The 23,494-nt window shown below is 48.9% G+C and overlaps 1 protein-coding gene across 2 annotated transcripts in view; it reads right to left on the bottom strand.

Moving 5' to 3' along the window:
* Positions 1-23,494, bottom strand: part of TTC28 (tetratricopeptide repeat domain 28) — a 113,608-nt gene that overhangs the window by 27,939 nt on the left and 62,175 nt on the right. For both annotated transcript variants that reach the window (XM_018076237.2, XM_018076239.2), the window contains exons 2-8: positions 23,052-23,199; positions 21,204-21,476; positions 20,093-20,223; positions 6,638-7,145; positions 2,712-4,053; positions 1,831-2,354; positions 171-280 (exon numbers count right to left, since the gene is read on the bottom strand). In XM_018076237.2, coding sequence (XP_017931726.2) covers positions 171-280; positions 1,831-2,354; positions 2,712-4,053; positions 6,638-7,145; positions 20,093-20,223; positions 21,204-21,476; positions 23,052-23,199 — 3,036 coding nt within the window. The remainder of the gene's footprint in view (positions 1-170; positions 281-1,830; positions 2,355-2,711; positions 4,054-6,637; positions 7,146-20,092; positions 20,224-21,203; positions 21,477-23,051; positions 23,200-23,494) is intronic.

The raw sequence follows: 23,494 nt of genomic DNA, 5'->3' as shown, positions 1-23,494 counted from the left end.
AGCAGTGGCTGGGAAGGCAGGAGGATTCAGGGCCAGCATCCCCTCCAGCAGGAGAGGTCTGGCTCAGACCCCTCCTGGGACACACCAGACATTTCCTTCCTTAAGGACAGGAATGACCCAAAGGGTTTGGATGCCACAAGCCCTTCAGCACAGGGCAGATCATGGTATACCTGATGCTGGGACTCCTCCAGGTTCCCACTTGCCCAGAGGGAGAGGCCAAGGCCGTGACGGATTTTTGCTTCATCTTCCCTGCGTCCCAGCTGTTCTGCCAGTCTCAGCCCTGAAAAGGAATCGGTGAGAGAGTGCCAGAGGGGAGAATGGGCTGTGGCAGCCTGGCAGGCTGCAGCCTCAGTCCCGCAGGGCTCCTGTGCAGGGACAGCCATGGAGCTGCCCACACTGGGACAGCAAGCAGGGCAGGGGCAGCACCAGGATGGTGAGCAGGACAGTGACAGTGCCAGGCAGATGCTGCTGGCCCTTGCATCGGCACCAGCCTGAGAGGTGCCTCAGTGAGACAGACATTTCCATAGACTCAGACCTCTCTAAGCCAAGTTAAGGTGCCATCCCCTGAGATACACCCAGTAAGCCCCTATCAGGGCTTTTAAACTCTAAAAGCCACACAAATAAACAAAATCACACTGAGTTGCTGAACACTGCCAGAAAAGATGCCTTCTTACACATTACTGGCTTGTTTCCTATCAGCTCTCCCCAGCATTCTGGCAGGCTCTGCATGGCTTATGTGCTGAGCCAGAGCACAGGGCAGGGGCCTGGCCTGAACGACTTGGAACTCCTTTCACTTCCAGCAGCATGTTTTGTGTTGTCCCTGCTTCCACCATGTCCCTGCTGACAACAGGGACACCTCCTCTGAGGCACCTCAGGTTTCCCCTGGCCTGGGGAGCAGGGCCCTGGCTGTCACCATGCAGCTCAGCAGCAGCTAGCATTCCCAGGCTTTGCAGGAATTCTGTGGTACACCAGGAGAAGGAGCTATGTTTCATTTCTCCCCTTCCAACAACATATTGGAATCCTGCCAAGGTCAGTTTCAGGAAAACCAGACTAACTGATGTAATTAATCCTTCTGCCTCCAGCTTCGTACACTCCAGCTCTACTGCTCATCTGCTCCATCAGAGCCCACACCTTGATCAGCTGGAACCCCTTGAAGCAGCACAACTGTCAGGCCAGTGCTGACCCAGCGCTCAGCAGTGGCAGATGGCTTCAGGACACCTTGGGCTGAACCTCCCTCACCTCCCTACCAAACACCACTTGTTTTCACTCACAGTTTAGAGGACACTCACCCACCTGGTCTCACTCCCAGGTGAACACAGAAGGAAAAGCCAGGTGGCTACCAGCAAGGTATACATCTGTTTAAGTTTGAGACCTCTCAGGATCTTGGGACCTCTCAGAATCAGAGGGATCCCTTGTGGTTTTCCCTGAGTCAGTTCCTGGAATTCAATACTGTTTATAGAGAAGTTTTACACCTTCCAGGCTCAGGCCCAGATGACCTTTACACAGAGACTCTGCCAAATAGAGTCCAGATTCATGGTCTGAGGCAGCTGAGATGCCCCCAGGTAGGCACAGATCATGCTTTGTCTACAGGACAGCAGGAAGGCTCCAGTGGAGATGGCATGCTGACCGTATCAGCCCTCGGACAGCTACTCACACAGATGCTCAGCAGGAGCTATGGATGTCTGCAAGAGCTTCTGCATCAAAGACCACTAACAAACACATCCTCTTAGTGCCATGCTCACAGTACTTCACCCCTCCACGTCTTCAGGTCTCCCTTCCACCCCTTCGACCCCATCGCTGCATGCTCTGTTGTACAACTAAGCCTCTTACCTTCCTGCAGATACATCACAGCCTGAGAGTAGTTCTGTAAAGCATGGTGAGTCCTCCCCAGGCTGCTGTAAGACACAGTTTTGGCTACAAGGTCGTTCATTTGCGCCGCAATGCTGAGGTGCTGCTCCTGATACACCACCGCCCTCTCGTAGGTGCCCAAGGACTCGTAGGTCAGGCCCAGGTTGCCGTAGGCCCGGCCCTGGCCAGCGGGGTTGTTGGTCTCCTCAGCGATCTGTAGGTCCAGCTGGTGGTACTGCAGGGCGGTCTCGTACTCGCCCATCTGCTGGTAGACCCCACCCAGGCCACAGGCAGCGTCGCTCTCCAGGGCTCGGTCCTTCATCTCCCGAGCGATGTTCAGCTGCCGCTCCAGGCACGAGATGGCTTGCTCATAGTTTCCCAGCTGGCTGTGCAGGCTGCCCAGTTCCCCATAGGCCTGGGCTTTGTTAAATGCCTCCCCCAGCTCATGTGCCACGACAAGCCTCTTCTCAAAGCACACCAGAGCCTGCTGCAAACTTCCCATAGCCCTACAAGGGAAGAAAACAGCAGTGTTTATTTTCCCAGTATTTCCTTGAGAGAAGATGTTTCATTGTTTCCCCTGGAGGCCAGCTCAAACCTTTCAGACAGAGATGAATGCTCTACTCAGAAGACACCCCCACCACCGTCAAATCAACGGTGCTCCTCCTGCCACCCCATAAACTTTTCCCCTTCTCCGCACAGAGCAACATCAGCTTCATTATTTCAGCTGGCAGCACAGTCTTTAGCACCCAGAGACTAATTCACTCCTCTGTGCCTGTGTGCAATGGCCACCAAACACACCCCATCAGTAACACACCACATCCATCTGTACTTGTACTTCACTGAACACACGTGCAGCTCCTTACCTGTGCCCACTGCCCAAGCCTCGGTAGGCCTTTGCCTGATCTTGCATACGGTTCAAGCTCTGAGCCACAGACAGGTATTGTTCATAATACTTTATAGCTTCCTCAAAATCTCCCAGAGCCTCATAACAATCTCCCAGGTTCCCATATGCTCGTCCCCGATCTAACACGGATTCATTCCCACTGAGCTGCTGCAGCATGGCCAGCTGTTGTTCAAAGTAGCCAATCGCTTCCTCCATGACATTCATGTTCATCTTGGTAATGCCCATGTTACCGTAGACTTGGGCTTCGATGCTGGGGTCCTTTAACTTCTGCCCCAGCTCCAGCTGTTCTTCGTAGCACTTGAAGGCCATGGTGTACTTCCCAAGTGACATATACACTGCAGCAAGGTGACCGTGTGCTCTGCATTCACCCGGCATATCCCCCAGCTCCTGATACACCTCCAGCTCCTGCGTGTGGTAACCTAAAGCCTTGTCACACTTCTGTACCATCCTGTATGCAGAGCCCAAGGCTGCATAGGCACTGGCTTCCAGTCTCCTGTCTTTAACATGATGGGCTAAGCTCAACTGCTGTTCATAAAATTTTATTGCACCATGTATGTCTTTCTTACAGACAAAAATATCCCCCAAGTTCCCCAAGGCTCGGAATTTGGCCTGGGAATTGTTCAGAGACTGTGCCAGGGACAACAGGTACTTTTGACACTCCTCTGCTTTGCTGAAGTCCATCAAGGCTTTGAAGGCCAGGCCCAGGTTGCAATAGGCCTTGGCTTGGCTCAGCTTGTCATGCAGATCCTTTGCTAAGGCAAGATCCTGCTCATAGTACTTAACAGCTTCCTCGTAGTTCCCGAGGCAATAATGGGCATAGCCAAGGTTGTGGCAAACTTTCCCCTCCCCTTCCATGTCCTGCAGCTCTGGGGACAAGCGCAGGTACTGCTCGTAGTACGGGGCCGCCTGCACGTACTCTCCCCGTGAGCAGTGGAAGTTTCCCAAATTGCTGAGGGCCCGCGCTTCGCTCTGGATGTCCCGCAGCTCCCGGGCAATGTTGAGATGATTTTGGTAGTGCTGCAGAGCACGGTCATGGGCACCCAGCGCCTGATAGGCAACTGCCAAGTTCCCATGTGTGGACGCCTGAGAGGCACGGTCGTTGACCTCCATGGAAATCTGCAGCTCCTGCCGATGGTACTTGACAGCCTGGTCGTACATGCCAAGAGCGTTGTAAGCGTTGCCCATGTTGCCGTAGGCCCGGCCCTGGGCCGCGTAATCGCTCAGCTCCTGCGCTATGGACAGGTGTGTCTTGTGCAGCCGCAGTGCGGTGTCGTAGTCACCTTTCATCTGGTGAATGATTCCTGAAAAACAACAGAAAGGAGCTCAATGAACACGGTTCCCTGCACTAACCCTCTGGAGCATCTTGCACACCCGGACTCCCGGCAGCCCAGCCCTTTCCCTGGCTCTCCACTCCAAGCAGCCCCATCCCTTTCCCCACAGCACCAGGCCAGATGTGGCCCTGGCAGAGCTGACAGGGCACAGCCCTTCCAAATAAACTGCCTCTTTGCTTCTAACAGGAAAAACCCAGGAAAGGTTTTATGTTACACATGAAGCACACATTCATCACAACAACTTTGTTTGGCCTTATAAAATTGCTTTTTTTTTTCCCATCAGTGATATCTGGTGGCTCCAGAGCTCAGACTCAACACAATGAGCAAGATGGCATTTGCAGTTGCTTTTCAATTTCAGTTGAACCATCTTGCATTTGTTATGAGACATGGGAACAGGAGCTCTGAATCTGCTGACGGTATCACCTATGCTTCAATAAAACTGCACTAACAATGCTTGTGGCTACTTTGTTAACACTTATGAACAGGCCTGGAGGTGCAGAAGCCACGGAAGGAGGCCCTGCAAATGTTTTCTGACATTAATTGCAAAAGCTTCAAGAGAAAATATCTGGCATCTTTGGGCAACATGGCAAGCATGTGAAGACAGACACAGAAGTTCTCTTGGAACTGCAAAGAGGCAGCACTAAGAGACTTTAAACTTTGTTCTATTAATAATGTGCAGTGTCCTCTCTCCATTGCAATGGGAACTGCAGAGGCTGGAAAGCCATGTCTCCACGTGGAGCCTGGGTGCTTGGAAAGATTGACAACCTGGGATTTCTGGTTAAACTCCACATCTCCTCACTGTGAAGGGCTGATAGCTTGTGCCTCACCCTCAGCCCATCACCTTCTGCTCACCGTGGCCCAGAGCACAGGGTATGTCCCTGCTGAGCCCTGCAGCAGCTGGGCTCCATTACAGTCCATGTCTGCCCTGCTCAGCACTGGAGGAAAGCACTTAAGGGTGCTTTCCATCTACATCAGGGAGATGCAAACAGAAAATGTCTGTTGCTTCAGCAAAGAGGCCAACTCTAACATTCTGGCCTGGAAACACACATTTAGATACATTTTTTTTGCCTGTCAGCATGGCTATTTTGACGAGGTTTTGTTTTGCATGTGGATCAGATGAAAGAGACAATTAAGACTTTTTAATTGGTACTGGATGCATTTTAAACAACAGTAATAGTCTCAACAAGAACTGCATGTTCTCTTTCTCCAGTATAACTTAACTCTGACAGAGAAGACAAAAAATACAGCCAAATAACAGCTGAAACGTGAGACCCCGCACTCAGACGCAAGGAGAACTATTCTAACACAAAGTGGGGAGTGGCTGAGTCAGCATACCAACTGAAAGTTATACTTAGGCTTAAATCCAACACAGAAAAACATTCTCTGCTGCACCAAAACTCCTTTTTCTTAACGAAAATTTCTGGAATTACATGATGAAAGCATCGTTAAATCCAAAGCTGCTGTAAAGACTGATAATGACATTAAGATGAATTTTCTGGTCCCAACTTGCTAAGCTGGCCACAAGAACTTTTGCCCCACAAACCTATTTTGCCTCACAAATCTGCCCCAATTTATGTAAAGGAGGAGATTTGCAACACTAATTAAAAAGCTGGGACTCTTTTGTTTTCCCCAGTTTCCCTTATCTTCTTATTCAGCTCTTGAAGACTCAGCTACTAAGAGAAATTAAGTAATTCATCAAGCTCTTTTCAATTACCTGCTGTTGATAACATCAGAGTACAATTAGCATCTACAAATGAACCAAGTGCCAACTGCCAAGCAGAAACAGGAGCTAATTTACCGCGTGGGGCAGCCTGCAAGAGCTGGGATTCAGGGACTGCCAGCAAACACATATTTTGTTATCCCAGCACCAGCCCTGCTCAGCCATTCCCAGCCAGCTGAGAACACATCCTGAATGACAGCTGGAGCATCGGCAGCACAACTGCCACAGCCATGGCAGAGATGGAAACGTATCCTTGGTCGCTCCCACATCTGGCGCTGGGAAGCAGCAGCAGGACTGGGCTTCACTTGGATGTAACTCAGTCCCTCCCAGCCTGCCAGCAGCACGCCAATGCCGCTCCTTAGGAGAACAGAAGACTCCTACACTGTAGTATTTCAACATGTACATTCTGAAAACAAACTTAGTTAGGATTTGACCCATATGTCTCCCAGCTTACAAGGCAGCAATATATCGACATATCCAGCTGACAAGCTCCCAAAGAAATGACCAGGTAACAAACCATGTCACTACTTGCATTAGTGCAAAAATTACATTTATTTCGGACTCCTGAAGAGCTCCTCAAATGCACTTTATCTTTTCATTTCCCTTTTGCTGTGAGTTTGTGCTTTCTAGTGCCTTTTTGAGGAATTTAATAATTGAACATGGAATACATTACAGCAGGACACAATCTGCCAAGGGTCTGTTTAATTTATTAAGGCAGTCTGGTGAAACTGGGGTGACTAAGAAGACAGCACAAAGCAGACCTCCTGCATCCTGGCAGCAGCTCTGATAGTCTCAGCATTCCCTGACAAACTCTGCTCCATGTCAGGGCCTTACCTAGATTGGAGGAGGCTCTGCCTTCAGCAGCTCGGTCCTGCAGGCTCTCAGCAATGTGCAACTGCTCTTCATGATACTGCTTAGCCCTCTCCAGGTCCTGCATACATCTAGCTGCATGGCCCAGGCCAGCATAAGCTCGCATCTCAATGGCCTTCTCCTCCAGCTCCTGGGCCAACTCCAACACGTAGTTGTGGTAGGACATGGCTTTGTCAAAGTTCCTGCGGTAGTGGTAAGCACTGCCCAGGTTGCTGTAGGCTCGAGCTTCCTCCCTCTTGTTCCCCAGCTCCTTGGCGATCTTCAGATGTTGTTCATGGCACTGCACTGCGTTCTCGAAATCCCCCATCGCAATGTACACTGCTCCCATGTTGCCCAGCTCCCGCGCCTCAGAGAGCTCGTCTTTGGACTGCTTGGCGAGGAGCACACACTGCTTGTGGCTGGCCAGCGCGTTTGGGTAGTCCCCGATGGCCGTGTACACGTGGCCCAGACTGCTCAGTGCCGAGGACGCTGCCTGCAGGGGTAAGAGAGGCAACGTAAGTACAAGCGTTCATGGAAACAACTTGGATGGTCCCAGGTGTAGAAATCAAAACCACAAGAGGCCATCCTGAAGAAAGGATGTGACCACCTGCTAGAAAACCAACTCTCTGCAGTTCTAAACCCCTCAGGGCAGCTAAGGTGGAGGCAACAGGAATGTATGGGGTTGACTTGGGAGGGCATGCCTTGGCTTACCTCTTTCTCTGAAGTGTGCAGTGTGCATGTACCTGGTAGAGGGCAAGGACAGCACCTCAAACATGCAGAGACCACTGAGGAGATGGAGAGAGTGACTGCTGTAGAAAACTGCACTCCGGGAGCAACCCCAGCTGTCCACAAAGCAGTGCCTCCTTCATAGGCAGCCACACCTCAGGTCACCTCTAATGGTTAATGTAACACCTACACCAGGTCCTGCTAACTCAGCAAACCATCCTGTATATGGCAGCTCTCAGGAAAGCAGATAAATAACGATAGTCACCTGCAGATATCACTGCAAACAAATGCCTGCTCTGTCCACTCTTCACGCCATAAGTTCACATCAAAGCACCAGACTCCTGTGGACTGAGGCCAAAGTAGTGCCAGAGAGACAGCAGCAGAGTGCCCAGCTGGACACAGCCACACTGCAGGCTGAGCCACCACAAGGATCCTGCAGTCTCTTCTCTCCAAGTTTAACAGCCATTGGATACCTGCTGCTGGAAAACTGACACACTTGCAGCCATCACTCAACTGGGAGGAGGGAGATACCTCTGCAGTTTATCTTGCAGTACCAGTAGGCCACTGCAGTCACCAACATCCTCACGTGCCTCTGCTTGGCCGAGCACACCATGCTCCAAAGAGCACAGTTCTTATTGTGCAGCATCAGGGTCCTGAGCCCCAGACAACCTTGGGACTGCAGCAAAGACAGCATTTCAGCAGCTGGAGCCTCTGTCCCTTGGGCACGTCTTACCTAAATACAGCTCTTTGAAAACTCGAGTTCTTACCACCAAAAAACAGCTGTATTTAACAAGACAAATTATCTGAGAATCAGATTCTTTTGCCCCCTGCATCTCCTAGGACACAAGCCTGCCTTCCACCTGGCGGAGCCAGAGCACCCAGCCAGGCAGCAGGGCAAGGAGCCAAGGGCAGGGATGTGTTCCTCCTGCCCAACACGCACCTGCTGCCTCAGCAAGGCTGCTTGCTCCTGTGTCCTGACCCTGACTCCTCTGTGATTCCTCCATGTGCACTTCCTTTGCTACCCAGCTGCTGCTGTGACCCAATTCCAAACCTCCAGAAAGGAGCTGTCAGGGTGAGGGCAGCAGCTGGCCGAGGGCTGCAGCTCCCAGTGGGCAGCACTGGTGGTGGCCCCAGCCCCTCCTCGGCACAGGCTGGACCAGCTGCTCCCAGTGCAGACACAGGCAGAGCTGGGAAGGGGGTCCTGCTCCATACTGGTCAGACTGGCTGCAAGCTCGGGGCATTCTGGAGTGGCTCTTGAACAGCGCAGTGACCGAACTTCTTGGCTGACACCAGCGAGGGGAAGCTCTTACAGGGTGTGAGGGGGCCTGTTTGGAGGCTGCTACAAAACCAACATAAGAATTGTTGCTCTGAATCTTAATCCATTTTTACAAAAATCTTCATGAATTTAAATATACACAGAGTGCTGAATCATTTGTAACCTCACTAGGGAAAACACCTGAAAGAAACAGATACATGCAGCCACCTTGCTCAAGCCCAGACCAAAATATTGGTCCACTACAGGTCTCAAGGTCCACTGGAGCTCCCTTCTGCTGGTGAGCAACGAGCCTGCTGGAATAAACCAGCAGCACCATCAGCAAAGTCAAATCTGGCACAATGCAATCAGAACTGATCCAGCCTCAAATAGTTCTGAAAGACTGGCCACCAGCAGCAGGAGCACTTCTGGTATTAATGGGAAGAGAATGGAAACATCTTTCTGGAAAAAAAAACAAGTCAAGGAAATCTGGTGTCTTCTGGGGCTGCTAAAATAAAAAAAGTGGACATCCATGCATGCAGATTGCTGAGGAGATGAGCTCTGGCAAAGAGCCATCAGGCAGAAATTTGGATGATGTAAATGGACTATGGCTGGGGAAAAGAGGCATAAATGGAAAGCAGCAGATCTCAGACTGTCTGTGCACAAGAAAAACCTGACAGAAGCAGAGATTGCTCATACCGCACATGGGAAGAAATCTTTAGGATGTCTCCTAGAATGGGAAGCAGATGATAGGAATTCAAAATTTGTGAGGCTGGAAATGTTTATTCCCAGGGCTCCTAATCCCTTTGCTCAAGAGCATGCCCAGGCTCGCAGTAAAGACCTAGAATGAAGGGTACAAGCTTGGCAACCATTCTCAGGGCATGCAAAGACATTTGGCTCACGTGCTTGAGTGCCCAGGACTGGATCGTCCAAACCAGGATGTGGGAGGAGGGCAAGTGAAGCAGAAAAGAAAAATAAGTAGAAGGAGACAAAAAGAGAAACAGAAAATGAACAGTGAAGGGTTGACAAAAAATAGCCCAACTTGATTAGAAAGCTGGGGCTGTTTTCAGACTCTGGGCTGTGGCTCACACAGACAGCTAGAAAAAGCAGGAAGGCCACCTCTACCCTCTGATGTGTCCTTCACTCCAACACTCCTCACGTTTTATTCTGCAGCAGCTTCCACTGTTACCTGATCTGAGAGTAGCACTTCTCAATCCTCTTGAAGTCTGCATGAGCAGAGCCCTGTGGCATTTCTGGCTTTCCCAGGTTGGGGTTGGTTCTCATGTGCAGCAGCAATCTTCCAGCAAAATCAGTGCTCTCTGTGCTCTGGGGGCAGTCAGGGGAGCTTGCTCTTACAGCAGTGTTTAAGAACAATTTAGTGATAACATCTGCTGGGGGACTCCAGTGGCTCACTTCAGGGGGTTAGGAATAGGATTCCAGAAGATAAATTCATCACTGTATATTTAATAAAATCCTCCACAAAACAGGATCCAGTGGGAACCCCAAGTGACTCACACACTGGGCCAGAGGGATGGGGTGTTCCCACGTCACTGGCAGAAGAGGCCCAACATGGTGGGGAGAACACAAGGCTGACACATGTGAAACACACCCCAGCTCTGCTAGCACAGACCTCTGCTTGGTGGCAGGGTGATGGGAGACTACAGCACCATACTAGGGGGGTTTGCATTAGCAAACAAAGAAAATCAATGCTTTATATATATGACAAAGACAAATTTCACAGTGGGAGTTGCTTACACCTCCAATTAAGCAATTTATCACTATAATAGAAAGCAGATTCTTCTGCCACTGAGCCGAGGCACAGAAGGGAGTTCTGAAACAGGTTCCTAAGTGCTCTCTTTTTCTCAGGAGCAACAGCCAGCTCAGGTTTTTCAGATGAGTAAGGCAGTCTGATGTTAAGCAGATGTGCATCACAGAATGACCACTAATAGGGACCTGGCAACTTGGAGAGATGCCTTCCTTAGGCATTTCGTTTTTGCCAGAGAATGGTCATTTCCAATCATGTTCCATTTAAACAAGTCTTCACCTGACTGCACAGCCTGCTTAAATAAGAACACACTATAATCATTCTAAAATACAATGGGAAAATGCTTAGCCTGGTATCTCACTCTAAGGTAGCCATAATCCCCAAACACAGACACCAATCAGGACTGATCAGAGATCGAACATGCCCTTGCATGCTGTTTCTCTCCACTTCCCCTCTCCCTCTGGGCATGGGGTAACAGTAGGTTGACCCTGAAGATGCAGTGGAACTGTATCCAGCAGATCAGCCATGAGTATTCATCACAGCTATACTGGGAACAGGAACGCTTCTATTAAGCCTCATCACTTCCTCAGAATCCACCAGTACTCCACAGTCTGGCTTGGAGAACTACTGATTTATGCACTAAGACAAGTCTTACACCCAAATACAGAAGGTGCCCCATCAAAATTCCAACTTGTCCTTTCTTCCTCCCTCAAAGGTGAGGCTGATGTGCCAGTGTCACATCCAGCTTTTCCCTTTGTGTGCCACGCTTTTGAAAATAGGAAAAGAAGCAGCAGGCAGTATCTTCCTCTTATACATGATCTGTACAAAGAAAGAAGGAATGGATTTGCTTTTAGGTAACTAGTTCCTGGGGGAAAAAAAATACACTGAAATCAATACTCCTGTCAAATCCAATTTATTTGTAGAAGACCTCAGTCTTTTACAGAGACACTATCAAAGAACAAACCCCAAGAAAGCCAAAGCCATGGAACAGAAGCACTAGTATGTGAAAGCCTGAAAGGAGCTTGTAACTACTCCTAACTGAAAGGGAAATAACCAGGAATAAATGACACAATAGAAAGACTCAAAATATACAGCAGGAAGAGACGGTCCCAGTCCTCACTCAATTAATGGGTAAAATCCACAGCTCTGCAGGTGTCAGAGACCTGCTGCTCATGATAAAGGCTGCCATGGGCTGTGCTGACAATCACTCTCCCAGCCCACTCTGTCTGTACTTGCACAGGAAAATGGTAGTGTTTCAAAGGACTTCTCATTCTCCCTGTTCCATGGCAAAAGCATCACACAAAGTAAATGAATTCAGGCAAACCTGAACAGCACCGTGGCTCAACTGCCAAGCCATTCACAGTCAGTATTCTTCCTGAAACCAAAGGCTTCAAAGGGAACACTGACTTTCAGCCTCTCGTTTGGAGATCAAAATAATGCTGCTCCAGTGGAAAATCCATTGACTCCACCTCTTCCATTACTGTTTAGGAGCAAGGTGTTCAGTTCTGCCTAGAACACTCATAAAACCAAACCTGAGCTAATCCCTTAACAGAACTGCAAACAGTTTTGACCAAGTTAGCAGGGTTTTGATGGAGAGCAGAAACAGTGACTACTCCACACCATTTCTTAAGAATAAATCTGCCTGTCACTCATACTGACCAGGCTGTTCACATTCACTGTGGGAGCTGGAGGAACACCCCTCACTGTGCAGTGCTGGGGACCCAGGGGTGGGGGCTGCCTTTCTGGGTGGGCTCTGCAGTGCTCCACCCATTCCATAAAGAAGTCACATGAAACACACCTGCCCAGGAACAGCTTAAATGAGACCTCAGCATCGAGCCTAAGCATCACTTGGGGTTCATGTATCTTTACCCCAAGTAGCCCAAATTTGTTCGTTTTCTGAACATAGTCTAAAAGGCTCCTGTGTGCAATAACTTAAGGGAGGATAGCTGACTTGACATGTTTAGTGGTGATGTAAGAAAAGAAGCCCTCATTTAAAACCACAAGCTCCTCTGCAATGGTGACACTGAAGAGTGACTCATGCCCTGGTCAAAGTTAGTCCTGGAGAATAAGCCAGCAAGTCACAAACTTGGATCTCACAGGTCCCAGAGCAGCTCTTTGTGCAGGCAAACAAAACTCCAACTCCTACAGCAGCATGTCAGCTTGTGCCAATCCTTGCTACTCTTTTTCATAAGCTGGACACCTCTCACTGCAGACTCAATACAGGGGAGAAGGCCTCGGCTGAGGTGGGCCTCTGGAAACCCAGAGAGTGCTGCTCCCGGAGCCGTAGCTCTTGCATAAAGTTTCTGCTTCATTTCTTTTACTGCAGCCATGTCCAGGCCTCAGCAGCATGCTGGGATTTGCAGTCACTGTGAGAGGAAAGTAAAACCAGAAGACTGCATTTTTTTCAGCTAAAATCCATGTGCTGTGGAGGTCAAATGGGGACATTTAAAGGAGATCCTCAGGAAGTATTACATTTCCCTCTTGAGTCACAAGTCCAAACAAAACAAAGCATATGGCCTTTTAGTGCATTCCCAAATTTCCTGCACTGGTCAGATTTCCCTTTGTTCTGCTTAATCCTATCACATTTGAACCAGACTAACCTATATGAATCCAGTCAAGCTGACTCTAAAAAAACCTGCTAAAGACAGAAAGAGAAAGGTAAAAAATTTATACTCTCTGATACGTATCCAATTGCTGATGGTCAGCTACTAAGGCTGATCACATCACTGAACTCATCCTCTCGGCCATGCAGGTGATTCAGGCTGAGCTGTAATGCAGCACTAGAGGCCTGCAGGACCCACAATTCCCAAATGAAGTCATATGGTAAGTGTTCTCCCAGCAGCTGGCACTCAGCCTTCATCCACTAATTTCTTAACCAAAGCTCTCAAGTAGTTTCCCAACTCTTCTCTTAAAAAAGCTCACAAAGAGGAATCTCTTTGCTGTTTGATACACCCTAAAGTCATCATTCCTGCACTTCTATTAGCAGTGGCTGCATTAGCCACTAGTACAGATTAGCAATTAGCAAAGTACTCCTCAATCTGTTACTTACTTCCAGTAAGATGTGATAAAGCCATAAGAAATAAGGCAAATTCTCCTCTTACTCCTTCCTGTTCATATTGCTACAGGCAGCAGATAACCCACTTCTGGTAGACAACTGTGTAATAAATTATTTTGAAGCAGTGGCTTCACTACAGAAGAGGAAAAGGGCCAGAAAAAAGCAGAAAGCAAGTGCCTTCTCTGCTGGTTTTCTGCAGAGCTCTGATGCTTATTGCAACAAACACTACTTTCCTCTTTTTGCCTCCACAGCCTGTCTCTGACATCTTAGTCAATGTTTTCATGCATGACAAACTGCTTTAGCCTGAAGACTATTTCCAGTTCTCATTTGTGAGGTATTTATATCCTGTCCTCATTTTCCAGATTGTTTGCAAACATAACAAAGTAACTGCAGTCTCAAGATTTTCAGATTCTTCCTTTCTGAAAAATGTGGCAGACCCAGGGCCAGACCATCTCTCCATACAGCCGAGTGCCACACACACCCCATGGGCAGGGACACTGCAGTGGGCTCCCCTGAGCTGCAGTTCATGAATGGCTGGGATTCTCCACACTCCATCTGAGACTGATGTTAAGGAGCACAGCTGAGGAGGCAAGTGAGCAGCTGAGGGATCACTTCAGGATTTATAGTGAAAAAGAAACAAAGTTTACCCCATGAGAAATTCTATTTTAAAACACCTGAAAGCCACTTGGATGCAATGGAAAAGGCCAACTGCTATGCAAGTGAACCCATACAAAGCTAAATTCTGCAGAGAACAGACCAGTGACTGATCAGCCCATCCCACAGGGCACACACGAGAGGCCACAGGCCCTTTGCTGGGCTTCAGTGAGCTGGTGTCTACTGAAGCCTTCCAGGATGGCCTAAGCCATGCCAAGCCAAGAGAAGGCACAGCACAGTGTACTACAATGCCACAGAAGCCAGGTAGCTCAGGTATGGCTGCAGGGACTCAACTGGTAACAATGAAAAGTCTGACCTCACCTTCTACACCAGCCTGAACAGGTATGGGACAGGGAGGCTCACCACCCTCTCTGGAAGCAAAGGAGCAGGGTTTCTGGTTGCTTTACTGTCCTCACAGTCCCACTGTAGAGGGTTATGCTCTTTTCCAGGTGTTCTCCTGGCCTTCTCCATCACAGACCCCACAGGTCCTATTTTAGGAAGAATGGAGTCCTCCTGAAGGACAGCTCTGCCACTTCCAACTCAGTCTGTGTTCCTGTCTTTTTCTTATCTAACTCAGCAGAACACAAAAAAAACCTAAACACATTCTGTTGCCCCAAACCATAACTGATACAATTCAAGGAAAAAGCTGAATATCCTTACAGGTCTGCTATCAAATGAAGATGTGGCTTGACAGACAAAGCAGGGCAGGAGGGACACCTGGAAAGCATTTCCCCTTCCCCTCAGGAAGGGGCAGAAAACCTTGGCTTTACAGAATTTACAGATTTCATTAGAAAGGAATGATCTATCTTTCCTTCTGCATCTACTTCTGGAAACAAGGTGAAATTTGATCTTTGACTTGCACAGCGTGGAGCTGCAGTTTACCAAATGTGGGAGCTTTATGCTGAGTTTCATTGATTTGAGGGGAAATGGGAAAAACTACTAGAACTGCAAACCTAAATAACCAGCAGTGGCTGAGCTGCTCACAAAGTATGTTCAGACAGTTGCAGAATCTGCAAATTCCCAAATGAATCCAGCCAGGGATTATGTCTGTCCCAGTAACCATATTCGCCAACGCTCCTCCTCCAGGGATGCACAGTGGCCAGTGGTCCCTGCCAGCTCCATGGCAATGCCCTCTGTAGCAAGAGCACCCAGCCAGCTTCTGGAGTCTCCTGGGCTGCGAGCCCATGGTTTCTCTTTACAACAGGACTTTCTGCATTCTGATGTTTCCCCTGCCACACAAGAATCTTCACAGATATGTCGGAGCAAGGTGACAAAGAAAACCCACCAGAGTCTGCTTAGTAAACACCTTTCTTCTATGCCACTTAACCACCCAGTTCTAATAATCATCTTCATCATGCCCTTCTGCTGCAAATAGTCAGCCTTCCTGAACAAAATCTGCTGAAGCTGGAAACATGAACTCTGCCTTACATCTGCAATTGTTTTAAAAAGCATCTTGAGACAGTAAAACCTGGCTCATCAGTTACTGAGCATACCTACCTGCTGCAGAGAATTCCCAGAGCCACATATGCTCATGGAGATGTCCAGGGGCAGCAGCCAGCAGCCCCAGACACAAAGGGTCAGTAACAAGAGGGCACTGAGCCACAGCAGGTCTGCACCTACTCCTGCCACAAATAGCTGCTTCTAGAGGGAGGTGGGGGGAAATCCCTTTAAAACTGGGCCAGGAATGATTGCTGCAAGCTGTTAGGCACCACAAGCCAACCCAGGGGCAAGATGGCATTGACAGTCTGTCCTCCACTCTCTGCCCTTCCCTCAGCCACAATTCTGAGAAAAGGGGCAGCAGGAAACAGCCTTGAGGCACTTGGCTGCATCTTCATCCCAGTCCCAGGGAGAGTCCAGGAGCACAGACAATAGTCTTCCTCACCCAGCACCTTCTGTTCACTCCCAAAGAGGGACCCTGCATCCTAAGGAAAGGCCCAGTTCAGCTCCAAACGTGCCCACCAGCCAACACGCAGGAGCTGCCAGCGCCCAGTGGCTTTCTGGCAGCAGCATCCTTCCCAAGAGCTCTGTGCTGGCAGCACACTTTCACACAAGCATTCATTTCATGATGGTTACTTTATGATCTTGCCATACTGCTATTTCTGAACAGCAGGGCTGTAATCGAAGGCGTCTGAGGGCCCAGGAGAGAAGGGAGCTATTACACTGCGGAGTCCCTGTGGTGTCCACGGCCTCTGCATGGCAGAATTCAAGCACAGCCTGTGTGAGGGTTTGGACACTGGACCCAAGAAGGGGCTCCACAGCTTTCCTTTTCCTGTCCATTTCTGCTTGTCAGCCCTCAGAGCTCCAATACTCAAGCAGTACTTCTCTAAATTAAATGCTTTGGAAGGAACACAGGCCCTTCCAAATGATCAGTAAAAAGGGCCACTCCAACCCATTCCAAGAGATAATGCACCACTGGCTCTACCATGGCACTCTGACCTTATAGAACGCCAAATACAAGACAGTTTTGCACACCTGAGCAGCAGCTAACGATGAAAAGGGACATAGGGCACTGGTGTTACAGGCATCACCAGCTTTTACACTTACATTTTTACTGCATTCTTTCCTCTGATCCTGGCATAGCTCATCAGCTGCATAACCCTTGTTTAAATCACAGCTTGTGATGTGGCATCAACACACGCTACATGAGTTACCTGATGGCTTCCAGAAGACCACATTACCTGGCGCTAAAAACAAAGCAATTAATTAAAAAACAGAGTACAAACATAACATTCTGCACCTCCATTATGTGCAGGCCTTAGTCCACTCTGAGAAGAAACAGGCTGCAAGTTTCTGCTGCTCATCAGAGTCAGCTTCTGTGACAGGCAAAAGACAACGAGCTAAAATAACGTGATGCAGTCTTCCCTGCTAACACCGTCTGCCACCTCTCCTCTGACACTTCCCGGTGCTTTGGCTGCTGCTTTAGGGAACCTCTCTTTGTACAACTATCAGCCCCTTTCAAGGGCACTAAATAGTGACTGGAAAAAAGAGCAGCAGCTCAAGATACCAGAACACTTATTTCCTCAGCACATGAACTGCTGGACAGTGTGCGCTGACGTTTCACTCACAGAGAGCACCGAACACATCACAAGAACATGATGCTGCTGCTGCCAGTGTAGGACAGGGCTGTGACTCATTATCCATGCATCACCAAGCAGCAAGGAAATAAAGACAACATTTCACTCCTCTGCAGCCAGGTCATTCTCAACCACATTCCCAATGTCTGCAGCAGGCCAGGACAGTCCACACTGAAATCTCCTCTGCTTCATCTTCACAGAGAAAGGACAGACTACCAACCTGCACTGCTACTTTCTCTTTATCCGCATCAAACCATCTCAGTGTTGGGCTTCCACACTCATCTCCGTCAGAAGAGGCAACTGTCCTCCTAGATGGTCCTGCTTACCATCCTGTCTTCTACTGCCCCTCATTTCTGTTGTCACCCTCTTCAGGATGGTATCCCACTGAGCACAGGGGTCATCTGCAGAGCTCCACAGGAACCAAGGAATGCACAGACAGGAAGACCGAGTAAGTCCCTTATGATTCCTGGTTTCCTGAATCAACCGCCTTTTCAAGTCTGCTAAGTCTTTCAGAAACAATCTCAGAGAATTAGCTCATCTGAATTTCTTGACCAGGCACTGCAGCTGGTCAAAAAATCTGACACATCCCTTACCTGAGATGGCTGTCGCATGGTGCCCTTCACAGTGTCTCCTAAGAACCAGTGTTCTCTCTTGTCTGCACAGACCAAATTCAAATGTGTGTTCAACACCCCATGGTCTCTCCTGGAGACACTACAGGAATGCCAAACCCCAGCTACACCTGCTCCACGCTCTCTCTGGGCACAAGTATCACAAAACAGCCCAAACTTCTCCTCACAGTGGCTGAAAGAGCGAATGGTCTGCCTGGACACACGGCCTGTGCTCAGCACCATACAGTGCTTGTAACAGGAGCTGCACAGACTCCCCACGCCAGGGAAGAAAAACGTTTAAAATCTTGAGTCGCTGTGAACAGCTGAGACAATTCCTTGCTCAGCTGACAGCTTCCCTTCTCCACACCCACGCAGGGGAAGACAGACCTCAGTACTCCAGACAGATCCTCTGCAACCTCCTCCTCAGTTTAGGAGTGACACAGCCAGTAGAAGCCCCTGGTACAAACATTTGCAGCCTCAGAACCTGACAGTCCCTCTGAAGACAGCAGTAACCCATACAGACGAGCACTTTTTACCTTCTCTGCCAATTCTCTGTACAGTCGGAGGTAAAACAATTACCTCATTAAAGCCGTACACCAAATTCCCTTCTGGTGGAATTCACATCAGCCCTATTGCAACTTTATAACATTTGCATTATAAAAATGTCTGCAAAGGAGGCCAAGAAAAACAGCTTTTTGTTCAGAGGAAGCTCTGTGGTCAAGATGATGTCATCAGAAAGCGCCAAATTAATTTCCTGTGGTTACATCCTACAGGAAATCCAAGAAGCTCAGCTTTCTTGCTAAACCAAGTAGTCACTTGTTATCAATAACTGTTAATTATGTGCCCAGATGTGTCATGAACTAAGAACTATCATGATTAGCCCTCATTCCCTGACTCTCTCCAGAGGGATCTTTTTAGATCAGTGGCCTGAAGTCAGTGAAATGTTCCAGCCTGGGCTCTGGGGCTGCTGTGCTTCCACCAGCACAGCAACTCTCCTGCAGCTCCTCCAGCCCCCTCAACAGGGGATCTGCTGCTGCAGAAACCCCACGGAAGAGCTGCAGCCACACAGGTTACACTGTTAGCAGCAACAAACGGGACCCCGATCAAGAAAACTGCAAAAACAATGACAAGTAACAGCTTTTCTGCTCTGCGTGAACATAAACAAGGAAATCAGGAATAATTCAGGAAGCTTTCCAGCTGGTAAAATAATCAAGAAAGCGTCTAACAGATCCCTCCCCCAGTCACAGTCCTTCCACAACCTACTGAAAGATGCATTTCTCCAAGGTTTACTTGATATTCAACTTATCAAATAATATTTCAGTAAAGCACTCAGCAAATTCAAGTGGATTTTTTCCACGACTTACCAGTGGGAAACTGATCTTCCTCGGTTTTTTAAATCTCCCCCCAAACTACTTGTGCTTACATGAATTCTCACCTGCCTGCTGCCTCTAGCCCCTCCCTGCACTTGCCTTGTGACCACCAGACCCCATCTTCCCATTCACAGTAGAGAGGAATCCCTGAAGGGGGGGATAGGTTTTGTACCTGTAAAATGCACTAGAATATGATTCTGTCCTTACAGTGAACTTTTGGTAGAAATCCCTTGGGACAGCCTGCTCAGTCCGTGCAGCCCACTTCCCTGCACTGGCAGGGAGCCCAGTCTAATGCCTCAGGAGCTGAATGGCAAATGGTCAAGGCAAAGCAGACCCAGTCCTAGCAACCCCTACAGTCTACACAACAATTTGTTTTCAGGCTTGCAAAGGTTCTTTTTCTTTTCACAGGTGTTTATACAAAGAGTATTTTACGCAAACACTGGGGACAGGGATCTCGCTCATTTCTAGTACAACTTAGGTACAACTGAGGGTGCAGCCTAACAGAGTCTGGACTGGCAGCACCTGTATCACGCACTGAGGACACGAGGGTTCCACTGAAGCCGTGTGGGACTGACCCTGACCCAGCAGCAGTTTCTACCCCCAGTGCCCAGAGCTCCAGAGCCTCTGTGCTGAGGGAACATGGTGGGGAAGGGAGAGGGAGGTGAAAGGACCTGCTCAGAGCCCGTGGAGACTAGAGATGAGGGAGGCAAAAAGACAAACCAAACATCCTGCCCCTTGCACTCACACACTGTATCTACTGGTACAAAGACTTTCCTTGACAAAAGGCAAGCTGACACCTGGGAAGAGAAATGACATAGCTTCCAAATTCTTGGAGTAAAACGGGGCAGACAGACAAGGCTTTTTGAGATGTTCGTATCTGTCCGGAAAATCACACAGTGCTGACTCTCAGCTCAGACTATTTAAGACGATTCCTACCTCTCTGTCCTTGAGCTTCATGGCAAGCACCAGCTGATGTCTGTGGTTAGTAAGGGCCTCCCGGTAATTTCCTTTGGAGAAGAATGCAGAGCCCAGATTACCATGAGCTCGGCATTCTCCCGTCTGGTCACCTGTGTCACATGCAAACAAAACACAGGTTAGCTCATACAAGCACTGCTGGAAGCATCCAGTGAGAACACTGGAACACGTTGTGACAAGTAGCATCAGAACAGTTTAGTACACAGCCAAACTCTCCTCCTTGCTGGCCTTCAGAAACTTCTACACTTGCCATCGACCTTATTTTTAGAATTGTTTTACTTTCTCCTTTGGTCTAATACCTGGCAATTTCCCATTGATCCTCATTTATTCCTTGCTGTAAAGTTTAGTCAATGGCCCAGGAACAAGCACAGAGCATGTCAGCTTTCTCCAGAAAACAATTCTGCAGCACAGCTTAGCTCAGATGTACAAAGAACAACTATGGCCATCTTCAAGAGAGCAGTCCCTGTGCTCTCAGTGAGTGCTCCTGGCTTGAGCCTTCAGGCACTGTCCTCCACCTGTCCACGACTGGGCCTTTGTCTCATATCTGCCTGCTCTCCAACACCCTGAGAAGCTGAATGCTCCCACTGTTGTGCAGAATATACCGTACTCGAGAGGGATTTTTGAATTTGGTTATTTTTTAAACAGTCTTTCTTCATCATTGTCTCATTCTTGTTTTGTTCCTTCCCTGGCTACTGCCCCAGAATCTCAGACTGAGTACCTTTGTCCATTGAATTTTTGGAAAAACAGATGGCTTCATTTAAGACTCATGTATGGTTTTGAGCATAAGTTTACACAGGGAGTAAGAGCAGTTCCCACATACATGACATCAGGTAATTAGAAGACCGTGTAAAACCCTAGCATTCATTGATCATCTGCCCCTTCACACAGGCAGGCAAATAGGGCTGCACAAACCTGCAGTCTGCACATTTCAGGAGTTTCAGATTGGATTTAGCAGTATGTAAAACCCCACAGAAACCTGAGCGTTCCAGAGAGATACTGATCATTAATCTAGCTCTTGATTTGTTCCACCTGTCCCAACCCAGCACTCAAGGAGTGAAAGGCAAATTCTTACCTAAACTCTTGGCTACGTCCAAGTCCTGCTGCATGTATCCAGTGCTTTTCTCTGTGTTCCCAAGGGACCAGTACGCACTGCTCAGCGCAGAGAACACTGATCCCCGCAGCTTCAGGCTGCAAGTGCCAATCTTCAGGGCAGCCTCCAGCACCACCACAGAGGCCCCGTGGTGGCCCGCAGTCAGGAGTTCCTGGCCGATCACAGACACCACAACAAAGGGGCTCTTGTCCAGCTTCATCTTCTGCAGTTGTTGGTAGGTGGGCTCCAGGGACTCTGAAGCACAAAACCAAAGGCAAAGTTACTCAACAAACCGAGTTATTTACATCAGGAATCACCTTCACAACTCATCTTGATTTTTTTTGTAACCAAATGACACACGAATTAAGGGCCAGACTGCCCAAATTCAACTAAGATTTATTGCAGGAGCTTGGGGCTCAAAGGTACCATCTAAGATCTGGCACATCAAGACAGATCACCTGGCAAGCTGCTGTTTGCCTTGCAGAAAGCACTTCAGGAAGGAAGCATGAGTATGTAGAGCAGTCTCATACTGAGCTCTGAGGCCTGGCATAACAGCAGATGGAAAACGGAAAACACCTGGGTAATTTTGTAGGAAACTGGAAATGGGCCACCAGCAGTGTCTAAGGGCATTACAGTTTCTGCTCCTTCAGCACAAACTTTCAGCTGAACATCTGCAAAGGCTGTGCCTGTGCAGATACCCAAAGCACACGATGTATGCCAAGAGAGAAAGAAGGTCTTCTTTGGCAGGAGATGGTGCTCCTTTGGAATGACAGCACTGGACCTGCTCAGCTGCTTTGACTGGTCTAACTGCAGCAGGGAGCACAGCTGATGTACAGCTGCAGGGAAATGGGTCAGGGATCATCCAGCCAAATTTGGGGATGCTCACACAGAATACATCACCTGCATGCTAAGCAGCAGCCTCAGTACCTTTGGGTAGCAAATGAAATTACCTTCACAAGGTAACTGCTATATAGGACAGAAATTTCGAGATGAATTCAATTTGGAGGATGCAAAAAAGGAAACACCAACAGGGATATTTTTTCATTTCAGTGCTTCTTGGCTCCTAAACCCTGCAGCCCCCAGCACCATCTGCTGAGGACGAGAATTGCCATGTTCCCTCCTGGATAACAGCATTAGGACATTGCAACACAAAGCCTGCAAGAGAAACAGAGCAAAGAGGAGATGACCTCCTTCCTCTAGAGAGAAAAATCCTGGAAATAGGGACATTTTTAAAGAGAGGCAAAACACTGCACAGCTCATATGGCTTCAAGGTCCCTGTGATTTCAAATACTGCCTGAACAGAAGGGAATTAGCAGAGCAGCCTTTTTTCCTTCTGGAATGCTGTGTTTTGAGAGACACTAGTACCACAGAAAAGCTGCTGATGTGCTCTTCTGGGCTAACACTGGCCTGGAGCATTTCAGATGCCCTGTTCCAAACAGTCAAGCACCAAAACATTGTGGGAAGTTGTTTCAGCAACAGCACAGCCAGGGCCACAGCCCCACATGCCTCTGTTTGCACTGACACTGGAGAAAGGACAAACGAGCAAGGACTCCATGGGAACTGCTATACAAACCCGGTTTATCTCCAGTGCCCCTCAAGCTGGCTATCACCATCTTGCTATCCCACTCTATCAGAAGGATAGTTTTTGTTCCTCCTGCTGTTCTCAGAATTCTCCTGACTCAGCAGAGAAGCCAAATCTTAAAATCTTTCCCTTCAGGCCTGCAAGTTCTCCCATCCAAGGATGTTGTCAGAATCACCCACGGACTGGAACTCCCGCTTCCGATACCTCAGCAGGAGGTCACCACCCCCGAGAACCCCCCCAGTGCTTACCTCGCATGGGAGACTTCATGGCGGCCTCGACCATGCCGACCAGGAGCTGAAGGCTCTTGGGATCCTGCGCCAGCCCCGACGCAAAGGCGGCCAGTGCATCCGCATGGCGTCCCAGGTACTGCAGGGCCACACCCTGTCGGAAGTATGCCTGAGGAACAGAGGGAACAGGAATGCCCATCACTGACCCGTCACAAATATTCACAAATAACACAGCTGCCCTGACCTCATGCTGGTGGACACCAGGCTACACCATCACACTCTGACTTCTGGCTACCATCAAAACCACCCGACACCACAGTCTGGTTTGTGGCTGCCCCCAGCGTGGACCCCTCTCACTTTGATCACCTTCTCAGCCTTTGAAAGGCCTCTGATCTGTTCTGGAGACCAGGGCTGGTAACTACTAGTAAGGCAAAGCTTTCCCCTTGGACTTGGCCAAATACTTA

Source organism: Manacus vitellinus, unplaced genomic scaffold, assembly GCF_001715985.3.
Source record: "Manacus vitellinus isolate BGI_N305 unplaced genomic scaffold, ASM171598v3 scaffold_31_pilon, whole genome shotgun sequence".
NCBI lineage: Eukaryota > Metazoa > Chordata > Aves > Passeriformes > Pipridae > Manacus > Manacus vitellinus.
Note: the sequence above shows the minus strand (reverse complement) of the source record. Positions and strands in the feature narration are given on the sequence as shown.